The 12911-nt window shown below is 36.8% G+C and overlaps 1 protein-coding gene across 2 annotated transcripts in view; it reads left to right on the top strand.

Moving 5' to 3' along the window:
• The window catches only part of Ptpmeg2 (Protein tyrosine phosphatase Meg2), a 243455-nt gene that overhangs the window by 206304 nt on the left and 24240 nt on the right, over positions 1 to 12911 (top strand). For both annotated transcript variants that reach the window (XM_065238347.1, XM_065238346.1), the window contains exon 4: positions 11125 to 11333. In XM_065238347.1, the coding sequence (XP_065094419.1) occupies positions 11125 to 11333 (209 nt within the window). The remainder of the gene's footprint in view (positions 1 to 11124; positions 11334 to 12911) is intronic.

Below are 12911 nucleotides of genomic sequence, written 5' to 3'. Positions count from 1 at the left end.
AAGGTTCTAATATAGTTTCTCTTTTCTAAAAGGTATGGAGAAAACAACTATTTTTGATGATAATGGTTCTTAACAACCCATTATTTGTAAGGTTCATTAGCTAGGAACCATAATAAATAAGGTTAAAAACTTTATCACAAACGTTTATGTAAAGTTCCATAACTATTTCAGTTAAAGTTACGCAGGGACTATAAACAATTTTTAACCATTCTTAGTAAGGTCATGTTTTGGTTCGCGATAAGATTTTTTTTAAACATTCAAAAATGCTGTTTCTTTTTGTCCACAAAATTGATTTGTCAAAGTTGTCTGTCTCAATTACTCAACTTGCTGAAAACGGCAACTTGCAGCCATTTCAGCGCAAATAATAAAACGCGCGTTTTGATACCTCTGGCACCACTGTGGCTCTATCGCTGGAAGAGTACACGTCACCTTGCAGCAGGAAGGAGCATTTTCCGAATCTCATTAAAGGATAAGCTTCCACTTGGCTCGCGTGGCATGTATGCTCTATTTCAACGTTGAGTTAACTAGAACCCTAGCACACCACCGTTTAATAAGCTTAAATAACACTCTTTTGTATGTACTTAGGTGCATGAACGCTAGGCCCTTATCGACAATGGGGCCTTGTCTGCATAAATAGACAGCGAAGAGCTCTCGTATTAAGAGTAATTATGTCAATCGGCTAGACGTATTTATTTGTGCCCGGTGTCCTTTGCTCCAACTTACAACGACGCTGTTTTGAAGCCCCGCGTTTGCTGACTTTACGATGGTACGCTCACACTCTCCATTTTCTTTTTTTTTTTTGAGCATTTTTATAGCCGTTAATTGAGAGCTTTCAAAGCTTATTCCATTTTTGTCTTCGTATTATTATGTGGCAAACACAAAGATGCCCCAGAGAAGTCGAAACATTTCCTTCACAAACATTTGATGATCAGACCGAAAATAGATCCAGCATGTCTTTTGCTGAGTAGGCTATCGAAACGCTCAACTGGCTTCCAATATAATCCTATTATCGAGCGATGTAGCTAACTCCCACAGCTTGTCGCTTGGGGGCTATTTGTAGATCGTGCTTATATGACCTAACATGACCGGTCACAACCTTACAAGTTTGCTTTGGATTGTTCCATCATTGAATTCTTGGTTTATATCGTTTCAGACCTTCGACTGAAAATCCTGAAATTTATGAAAATTGTATAGGTGTTATTTTTAGAATTCTGTAGTAATTTAAAATTTTAATTTTGAAGAATTTTGTTAAGATTTTGGTGCTATACAAAATATTCAAGATGCCGGAAATGAAACTAAAATAATAATCTTAGATCTTAAAAACATTAAGGAAATTTTCCGGAATCTGGTATCTGAGTGATTCCACGCCAAATGACGAATCGGACAACACTCGATCTTCTCCGATTTGCATGAAACTTTGCATAATTGTTTGTAAAAAATCGGTCATCTTGGTTCTTCCGTTATTTTTACAAGTGTTTTTTTGAGCAGATGCTATACCTGATTGACTCTGACATAATTTAACGTCCAAATAGATTGGCACGTCTCTTTATGGACGCTGTGTGCAACAAACATCAAACCTTTGTCGTGTAAACTACGCAATATGATGAATTTAGGATAGTGGTCTTGTTTGGATGGATGAATTTTTGATTGTTTGGAGTTGCACGTTTATGATTGAATAATGATTCAAATATACGCAGACAAACAAGGCAGTCAAGAGTGAGCATTATTGAGTATTGAGTATTCTAGATCTTTAAATGCTTAAAAGCCTGGTTACGTCTGCATAGCATTGTGATGATTTTTGGATTTAATTAGGTTTCTATAATGGACGAGTTTGGACTTCTTAGAGCTGCTCGGATAGATTCGAAATACATTCGTCATAGGACTTATGTTAAACAATCGTTACAAGTTGAGAGTAGTCCCCTCGATGTCGATCACGTTATCAGAAAATTTGGTAGACGCTATTGTTTCTGTGGACATTGTTCGTTTTTTACAACTCATATAATCATCTTGTTATCTCCGTTTGATGCAAACATGTAGTGATAAGTGTTAAAATAATGGACACACTTTGCTAACATATTCTCGAAAGAATTGTTAATTCGACACCCGTTGTTGCTAGAGACCGAGTATACCTCTGCATCTCCACGGTTGTCACGTTTTTGAAGCACGTTTTTGTTAGTGGGAAGGGTTAATTAGATCTGGATTCACATTGGAAAGTGATGCGATCTTTTAAAGCCTGGTAAGTTAATGACGCTACCCTATCAACTAAGTACTGTAAAGGAGCATGGGTTCTAACCCACGAACTTCTGCTCAGTATGCAAAAACGGTAGCTCTAAGGCCTTCGTGCCTCTTACATCACAACAAGCTACGACAGGCGATCGTTCATTATTGGTTACAAAAAGCTATTAAAATTAAATGACATCCCCGAAGGCAGTTAACAATGTCTTCCGAACCGGATCAAGCGTATGTCACTTTTGTATTAACATACGTATTACTTTTCCGAATCGGTCCGCCGAGTTTTATTATTACCGAGTTCCTACAATAGAGGCCTGGGATAGATCAACTCTGTAATGATCTTCTGCTCTATAAACAAAAACGGTTTTTCCATAGCCATTCTCATTAAAAGCGCGAGGCTCACCTGAGCCGAAATTTTTCAGCTTTGTGAAAGCATTATGCGATTGCTGATGAGATGGAAGAAACTTGCAATATGTTTGAGGGGAAAGTGATTTTAATTAAATTCAAATCGTAAAAAAAAAAACATATGCTATGGGATGTTCAATACGTGGGAGTGTACACATTTAAAACTGATTGTCGAGTTCAGCAATAATAAATACTGATTCGACACGGCAGCACATTCGCTAAAAAAATTAGCTTACCAAACTTCGTATATAAAACACGGATAAAACTGAAATCATTGAAAATTAATGTACTGAGATTTCGGAATTTGCCCCACTGATTATCAGCAAATCAGCTGTAACTTGTTTAACCAGCGCTATTCCTGAAAATAAAATAAAAGCAAATCAAGCGAATCGAGTTACATTGAATTCGTGATATCGGATATAAAATGAAGAACGATAACAGGGTGTTGACTACCTGGAAAAAAACATGGTAAATCAGGAAATTTCAGGGAATTAATTTTAGTCAAATTCAGGGAAATATTTCGCCTTTTCAATATGTCTCTGAAAAATGGGAAATTCCCTGAAATTTGGAAATCGTCTCATTTGGTATCTATTTTTAAATCAGGCAAGAAATCTGACATCCGTAATTATCATGGAATTACCATTATCTCTTGCATCCTAAAACTTTTTCAATCAATCGTAAACGACAAAAAAAATTCAGCAAGTAAAAAATCAAATTACAAACAAACAGCACGGCTTTTTCAAAGGTCGTTCAGCTACTTATAATCTTCTTGAATTTGTAACCTTCATTCTTAACGCAATGGACAATCGCAAGCACGTGGAAGCTCTTTATACTGTCTTCAGTAAAGCATTTGACCGAATCGACATACCATTATTACTCTTTAAATTACAAAAAATAGGAATGGAATCTAGACTTCTGAATTTGCTCCAATCTTAACGCAACGCAAACAAATAGTTCGTTTTCAAAATAAACTTTCAGAACCTATTTCGGTCACTTCGAGGGTGCCCCAGGGTTTTCATTTAGGCCCATATTATATATATATATTTTGTAGGTAAACGAAATTTCATGAAGCTCTTCATGGAAATAAGTAATTCTAGCGCCACAGAAGAATTCCAGAATGAAATCAACTTTTTCAACACTTGGTACAGTAAAAGTCTACTCCACCTTAATGTAAAAAAATGCAACGCAACTGTATTTAGCAAAAAAATAGAAACACCTCTTGTTGAAATATTTTTAAGCAACCCAAAAGTAGAAACATGTAAAATTTTGAGGGACCTAGCTGTTATCCTACCAGACTCCAAACTCACTTTTGTAGAACATTATAATACAATCATAACGAAAGCAAATAGTATGTTGGGCTTCATTAAAAGGTTCAGCTATAATTTTCAAGACCCATACACTATTAAATTCTTATATATTACATACGTAAGACCTATTCTGGAATACTGTAACCTAGTATGGAGTCCGTACATTGCCGTAACGAGGAACGCATAGAATCCGTCCAAAAACCAATTCCTTTTATATGCCCTTAGCAAATTGAATTAGACCGCATTTCCTCTTCCATCATATGAAGCACGCTGCATACGCATCAACTTACGAACACTTAAAGAACGCCGCGAATTTGCAATGCTTTTCTTTATCAATGACATTATTTCACATCGCATGGAATCATCAGAAATACTTTCATAATTAAACTTCTACACACCCTGTCGGCATCTAAGAACACGAAAATTATTCTCATAAAAATCACACAGGGCCCCTTTAATCGAATGATGCGACAATATAATCTACACTGTAAAGTCATTAGCATCACTATGTCAAAAGAAGAAGTTAAAACCCGACTAAAACATAATAGAAATAATGCATAGTATGTAAGTAAAACATTGTAACCATTGTATGTAGTCTACTATGCTTGACGATATAAATAAATAAATAGCAGAAACTTATTAATAAGTATGCCTGACTTCGCAAGTTTCAAACAATCAACCGAGTAGGTGTAGTTTGAGAATGATTTTTCATTTCAAATTTAAAAAAAAAATCATTGGAAACCTGCTTAGCTCGTTAAATTAGCTTATCAATGAAGTTTTAGTATTGTAATGTTGCTTTAGATTAAATTAACTTACAGAATTTTGGAGGTGAAGCGCTGTTTGGAGAAATCCTCCGGGATTAAAAACAAGTTTTTCATATGTTAAATGCAGAGAGAACGGGAAAACCGGAAGAAGCTGGGAATTTGTCACCGGAAAAAACCGAAAGATGACTCTCTTCGAAAACAATAAGATTTCAAGACAGTCCAAGCCACTAGATATGCAGGGTACAGTCACTTTGAAGAACTTTTACGAGAATTTTAAAATTTGATTTCCAAAACAAATTTGAGCAGATTTTTTAACGAATTTTGGAGGTAACACCAATTTATTTCAGAGAATATTTTCTAGGTAGCTTTAGGAAAATCTCCAATAGAGTTTTTACTAGAACTCCCAAGAGTGAAGAGGATTACAGGATTCGTGAAAAATACCACGGGAATACAATTCCAAAATAATTCTGCGAAAATCTATAAGGAAATTCCGAGGATAATTTCAAGCGCATTTCGAATGGAATTTCTAGAGAATTTTGATGAGAACTCCATGCAATTTCCAGAAGAATTTAGAGAAGAACTCCAAGACACTTCTGGGCAAAATTTGAAGACAATTCTCGGTCGGAGAATTTCCCCTGCTCCGATGGTGTTGGTAGGAAAAGGGGATTTCAAGTTTTGCTAATAGGCCCTTTTCAATTGTTGGTTGAGAATCTGAAGTGAATTGCATGGGACTCTACGGAGAATAACAAGCTAATTTAAAAAAAATGGAAGCTCCAGTGAATTCTTAGATATAATTTAAAATCCGAAGAGAATCTAAGGACGAATTTTAAGTTTTTTTTAGTGTTCTGCAGAGAATTTTTAGACTGTTATAAAGACATTTTCAAGGGGCTCCCAGAGAGAATTTCAAATTTATTTTAGAAGAATTATGAAAACAACTAACAATTAAGTTTTGAGCGAAGACTTCGAACGTATCGCAGAACCAAATTTAAGAGCCATCAAAGGTGCTGCTGTCTTAGAAATTACCCATTTAATCTTAGGCTTTATCGCATTCAATATTATGCTTAATTAAAATGTATATAGCTAAACCGGGATAATTTTCAAAATTCCGGTAGATAAACGGGAAATTGCTAACCTAGTTTTGCTGGTCACCATGAAGATGAAGGAAAGGATGAACAGAAAATCAGTCCTCTTGATAAAGTAAGCAATGTAAGATGCCCCGTAACGTGGGTAGATCACCTTTTCGTGGTACGTTACGGAACTTAAGATCTACCACCGATTCCTAGTCCTAACTACTTCAAACTAGGGGAACAGGATTTTTCAGTAATCCAAGGAACATATCTTAGTCCTTGTTACTTTTTTATGCCTTGTTGATAGTGACAAGACTCGGCTTTGTCCACCGAGGATGATCTAGAAACAAGGAAAAAATGAGTTAGTTGTCTTCATCTATGTGATTCCTAATCTTCTATTCGTTGTTCCCTAGGGGACTAGGGTTCTGATGCATGGTCATTATCAGTGTCATACCTTAATTTTGTTGCTAAGGAATCCAATTTTGACTGACAAAGGGGCGCGCCTTTAGAGGGTGTTTCAACACTCCGAAGGGTATAATTAAAGGCGGATCCTTGCGATAAATGGCAACTGTAAAAAAAAAGCGAATACTTCATTATTGAAAAATGATGGAGTAATACGACATGCACTAAACTAAGGAGACGGGATATACTAAAATAGATCAATTTAGTGGTCGCAGTAGTGTTAGGTCCCGAACAGAGGAAAAAAAAAGATTCGGAGTGTTCCATTTCTTACATGAAAATAGCTTTAATTATGCTTTAAGTTCACAGATAGTGATGGCAGGAGATGAATTTTTGCTTGTCCGGAATAAGTTGATGATTTAGGTAGAAATAAACAATCTTCCAGCTTTTATTCCCGTCTAAATGGTGTTCATCACCTGATTCACCATTTCTAAAATCGCGTGCTTGCCATACAACAAGTTGTTGCACAGGTTTTTCGCAGCTGCAGTTTCAATCCGTTTTGAATGCTGTCTGTCTGTCAAGAGAAGCAAATCAATTATGTTGTGGCAAAAAAATAAAACTGCCTACTTTAGGATTACCGAATTGCCCAGCAAGCTTATCTTTTGCCGAAATGGTTGCCAAGCACTTGGCGGTGAAAATCTCGGCAATTGGTTTGCTGAAACTAGTGTACTACCCTGAATGATTTTCTTGCTCAGCTGGGTCTCGACATGTGCTCAAGGAATATATGTTATAACGGGATTAAAGACAAGTGTTTCAAATGATATATGGAGGGGAACCAGATGAATTTCTACCTTTAGCGTAAAGTTCGGAAACAGTCAGGACCTCTCCTCGTAACATGGAGTAAATCGAGGTAAGAAACGGATCATGAACATGATGACATCATTACGCTGATTAAGCAAGTCGGGTTTGCTTATTGATATGAAGATGGTTGTGGTTACAGTTTTTTGCACATCGCTATAAATTATAGTAACACTGGTTAGTAGTGATTTTCTGGTACTTTCAACACTTCTAGATAGAGCTGGAATTAGGGCGAAACAGCTTTTGTAAACAATGTCTTCTCTCGATGATTTCTCGAAAGTCATGGCTCTTCCTGGCAAATCGACATCCCCTTCGAGTAGGGGAAGACTTCCCCTACTCGATGGATATGTTGCTTTATGTAGGCGTGCCTTGAAATCTTAGAAATCATCGAGAGAAGTCATTGTTTACAAAAGCTGTTACGCCCTAATTTCAGCTCTATTTAGACTTGTGAATTATGAAAATGGTTGATAGTTTTCTATACCTGGATTTTTTTTTTAAATACGACTGGAAAATCAGGAAATATCAGAGAATTGGATTACTTCATTGAGTCGACACCCTGTTCTAAATCGTTTCTGTGCCAACATTGCATAAAAAGCTTGCTAACAAATTTAGACAATTTTCAAGTGTCCATGGTTTCAAATATTCCAAAAATTTGCAAGATATGAGTTTTTTTTATGTTATAAAAATTGAAGATATACTTTTTGAAATATTTGCGTTTTTTAACACTTTTTTTTTTAATTTCACTGAAAAGTAAAATCCCAGCAAGATTTTGTTTTTCTCTACAACTTTGTATCAGTCGTCATTTCGATCAGAAGTAACGTTTTCGTGCTACAATTTATTGAAAAATGTCAAAGACGCAATTTTGATAAAAAATTACAAGATCCACAATGGACGATCGGAGAAGGTTACGACAGTGGCGCAGCCAGGATTTCTGTTGGGGATGGGAAGTTTGTAAAACATTATGCAATTTAAAAAAGCTATTTGTTATTGAAGCACCAGTGACATCCTGGAAATCAATTTCCGCTAATTTCACCAAATTCTATGAAAGCTTAAAAAAGCATGCTAAATATACATTCTTTGCGGAAAAATTCTAAACATAACATGCCTGGGAAATTAACTCTGTGAAGAACTATCAACAAATTAAAAGACATTTCGAATGGATGCTGATGGAAACTTTGAGACGAGGTTGGAAAGAGCTTCCAGAGCAGTCAGAAAAAAAAAACATCCGGAGAAAGTAAGCACAAACTTCGAGAGGAAGCTGACAGACTTCCGACATCCATGACGTAAGAAATTTGCGGGGCAAGTCGGAAAAAAACGTTCAGAAAAAGTTTAGAAAAACTTCCATAAGAAGTAGGCAGACATTTCCGTGGCCTCTGGAGGAACTAGGAAGAAGCTTTCAAGATAAATCGTTAGAATTGGCCAATGTCAGTCAGAAGAAACTTCCAGATCAAGTCTAGTTAAATCGGAATCAACTGCCAGGAGAAGATGCAGGACTCTTCCGGTGGAAGCCGTAAAAAAAATCGTTCAAGGTGTTTAAGAACGAGCTGGAGTTGAAGAAAGAATGGATGAATGTGACCAAAAAGGTCGGCTCAACCATTGCACAAAATTTAGTGAGGGGTCTTAAGAGAAAAGTGCGGGCTTTCAGCGATGGAAAGGAAATTGAATAAAGTAATTATGCCGAAACATAATCCATATGTATTTGTTCGTTCCCTGAAAGTTTCAAGAAAATCTGACTTAAAATAAATTTTTGGCGAACACTTTTGTCTGGTGCATTTTTTTTTTTCGAGTACAGGCCTTACATGTGGCCAGTTTATCATTTTCATAGAACCAAGTCGTGCGGCTCCTCAAAATTTGCTGAATTTCATGAAGAATTCATCAGAGGCCATGGCAACTTGTCCGGGGCAACATTGGCTATTCGGTGGTCTCGAAACACGTTCCGGGAGCCCTGGAAAGGTGGCCAATTTATAATTTTCATGGGACCATGTCGTGCGACACCTCAAAATTCGCAGAATCTCATTGAGAATTCATCAGAGGCTATGTCAACAGTCTAAAAAAGGACAAAATTATGATTAATACAATGCATGAACTGACATTCCGCTGCTTTTACTGCATTTGTTTATTTTTGTGGTCATAAGAATTACATGAGATTTTCGATATGATTGAAGTGCATCCTCTTGGATGTAATATTAAAATTTATGTTTTGCTGTGCAGGAATAATCTTTCAGTTTTGTCGAACCTCTTAACGGAATCCCTTTATGAAGAGCCTTTTGAGTGTGTTGATTTATTTTCTTTGAATTCCGTTATAATTGCTTATCTTTTGACAGATACGCCTATTTCGTTTTCTATTTGCAGGCTTTATCAGTGCCAAGTACTTGGTGTTGAGTGCTTGGCACTGATGAAGTCTGCAAGTAGTAGACGCATTACGTGTAGCTGTCAAAAGATAAGCAATTTTAACGGAACTAAAGGGAAATAAATCAACACACTTAAAAAGCTCACCGTAGGAAGGTTAATTAACACTCCTAACACGTGACGGCTAATTGACAATGTTTGAATAATCATTGCTCAGCAATTTATCGACAAATTTTAAATTTATTGATACCGAATAAATCTTTAAAGTATGTAGTTTCAAATAGCACCAATAGATTTGCAAGTTTCCCGTTACACCTTTTACCGAAGGCATCGTGTTCGTCGGAGTGTTTGAAAAGCGGGTGACCTTCTGATTTTTCAAGTTTAACTTCTCAAGACATAATTTCGTGATAGAATTAATGCAAATTATGGATTATTGATATCTGAAAACGGTTCGCTCAGACTTAGTTTACGTGTGCCTTTCTAACTTACTGATCATCTTAAAATTTGATAAATCTGATGGAAAACGTTTTATAATCGTCATATTAACGCCTTACTTCTTATTTGCTATCTAAACAAGTTTTAATTTCTAAATCAGTACACCTATTCTTTATACACATATAGTTCTTCGTTCTTGTATGCACATCGGTATTCCATGTCGTAGCAGTTGTTGACGGGTCTTATCCCTGTTCAGAAATACCCGAGACAAAACCAGGACACAAACCGCCCCGAGGCCAAAGCAATCCTGAAAATGTATTTTTGCTCTATTTATCTAGCATGCATTACCGAGTAAAAATTGTATACCATTCATTCATATGCACCATTCTTTTTCCCCTGACGACAGTTCTGAGTCAGGTCAGAGCTATGAATGTGGGTAAACAATAGCGCTCCCTGGGAATGCTCAAAGAAAAATAATATACAGAAAACACATCTACTATTCTACTTAGTGGTCTATTTCTCGCACTCGCGCCAGTGGGTTTGTGTGTCACGAGTTTGTTCATGTCAATTCAAAAGCTAAAGCTTTGAAAGCAAATTACTGATGAAGTATCTTGTTGAGAAATTTCTCCCAGTTGCAATTTACTAGAATCCACCGTCAATCCGACATGCCATCTATGTAGAATTTTCTCGCTAATCCCCACAACCATACTACGCAATAGCGTCCTGTAACCGACCACCAACCAAGACCTTTGCTCGTCATACAAAATCAATATTTACTCTTCCACTCGCACCCGGGTGCGACCTTTTGCCTCCCAATGTCTCGGTCTGAAATCGTGGGTGGAAAACGGTTAATTTCACCTTTTGTCATTGCTAAAACAAACAAGAAAACTTTCTCCGCTCTGTGCGTTGCCATCCGTCCTGTGCCTAAGAACGAACCAACATGGCCTTCCTGAAAAGCTCCCACCTCTCCACCCACGGCGGCTCGTCTGCCGATATGCCTGACAACGACATTGGCCTCACTGCTGATGCCCTTCGTCGTGCTGTGGATGGTCGTCCCTGTTTATGAACATACCTATAGGAACCTATCTTCAACATTGGAAAATGATATCGACCGCATGCGTGTAGCATTGACGATCTGAAACCGGTGCATTATTCATAATATGAGCACATGGCGTCTGGATTATTTGTTTTTCCGATCCGTTTTCCACTCTAGATAGCAAAATAAACTTTTCTCTATTTCCCCCGCTGCGCTAAACCAGAATTAACTCGATTTATTTACCCGTATTTTATTATCCTTCTCTCCCACAGGGTGGCTATCCGGCGAGGCTGAAGAAAGTACTGATCGTGACTGCCCCGCTATGGTTTAAGGCCCCGTTCAAGATCCTTCGGTTGTTCGTGCGGGAAAAACTACGGGAGCGGGTGTTTACCGTGTCGATACCACAGCTGAGCTTGCATGTGCCCCGGGACTCGCTGCCAGTGCGGTTAGGCGGAACGCTGGACATCGATCATTCCTCATGGTAGGTAGCGCTGCGTTTGCTGAGAGGTGTCAGTTTTTTTTTTGTGTGAGGATGCATCTGTTGGAATTATTGATAATAACAGTAACTAACACACTTTTACTTAGGTTCCATCCCTGAATATAGCATTTACTACACACTAGCATTTCTATACACTTAGCTCATAATTAAGGAGCAATGCTTCATAAGTGCATAAATTTATATTAGGAGACTCATAATCCATCAATAAACATTGGCGTAGCTAGAAAATGTATGTGGAGGGGGCCTAAGGGGGGCCTGCTGCACTTTTTTAATTTTGCAAAAATACGGTTTATTAAAAACTCACTCAAATTGCGTCCAAGGCAACTTATTTTTGGGCACATTTTTTTTTTTCTGTGACCGATAATATGACATTGAGGCTTACTATTATTTTAATGGTGAAACAATAAATTTGATTATATTTATTCCATAACAACGATTGGGAGCTCTATTGGGAGAGCCTTAAACGCTTACTGATTTTGAACAAGCAATGATCGTTTGTTCATGGTTTTTGTAATGAAATCACAGTTCGGATCTTGTAAATGTAAGCATCTCATACTTAAGAAATATCTCAGAGTTAGGTAATTTCATGAATTTTGTAACTAGCTTTTTTTTATTTTGAATATATAACCATCAGTCAAAGCTTAGGCATAGTTACCAAAATTAAATTCTAGGAGTTTGAATTTTATAATTTTATAAAATTCTGGCTGTTTCAAGGTAAAGTGCACACAGAATAAATTTAATACATTTAGGACATAGGAAAATGTTCAAGATGCACAATTGTTTGAAGTAGGACTACGTCTGTGATTTCTATATGGGGGTACACTTTGTGAAAACCGAAAACGGAACATGTAACGAAATTATGATATATTTTGAACGTAAATAACTCAACTGCCCCTGGACCAATATCAATAATTTTATCACCAGTCGATCAGAAATATTTCTGCGCATGTATGACTGTTGATTTTTAACAATATACTATTGAAAAAATGGGAAATGTCAAGTATTGCCCAAAAGCGTCGAAATAACTAACAAATCCAACGTACGTACGTAATTCATGCTTATGCTGCAGATGCACAATTCTTAACATTGTGAATGTTAAAATTATTATTTATTATTTATTATTTACACGTACTTTATACAGGTAAGAGCTTTTTCAGGTAATTTATTTAATCAAAAAATACACACAAAAAGCACGGATTTTTTTATGTGCTAATCCATGCAAACTATCTTGCAGCTGAATTCCGGGCATACTATTAATCGAAAAGAAAGAAATTTATAATATTAGGTAGGGGAAATGGCTCTAATGTTGGCCCATGGATCTAAGATTGGGCCCATCGCTAAAATCAGCTATTTATCAATTTTATCTAGATGAACGCGTCATTGAGACGGCACTAATGGATATTTTTGGTCGCTATTGAAAATTTAATCAATTGCTGAATTTATGTATGGGCCCAAATTAGGGACATTAAGACCGACATTACCAACATTTCCCCTATATTCAGAAATTGACATTTCTGCCCGGAATTCAGCTCTGCTGGAGAGCAAATTTTTGACAATATA

Source organism: Ochlerotatus camptorhynchus, unplaced genomic scaffold (assembly GCF_037179485.1).
Source record: "Ochlerotatus camptorhynchus isolate MF236.1 unplaced genomic scaffold, CSIRO-AGI_Acam_v1.1 ptg000767l, whole genome shotgun sequence".
Lineage (NCBI taxonomy): Eukaryota > Metazoa > Arthropoda > Insecta > Diptera > Culicidae > Ochlerotatus > Ochlerotatus camptorhynchus.
The sequence above is the reverse complement of the archived record's forward strand: the minus strand, read 5'-3'. Positions and strand labels throughout refer to the sequence as shown.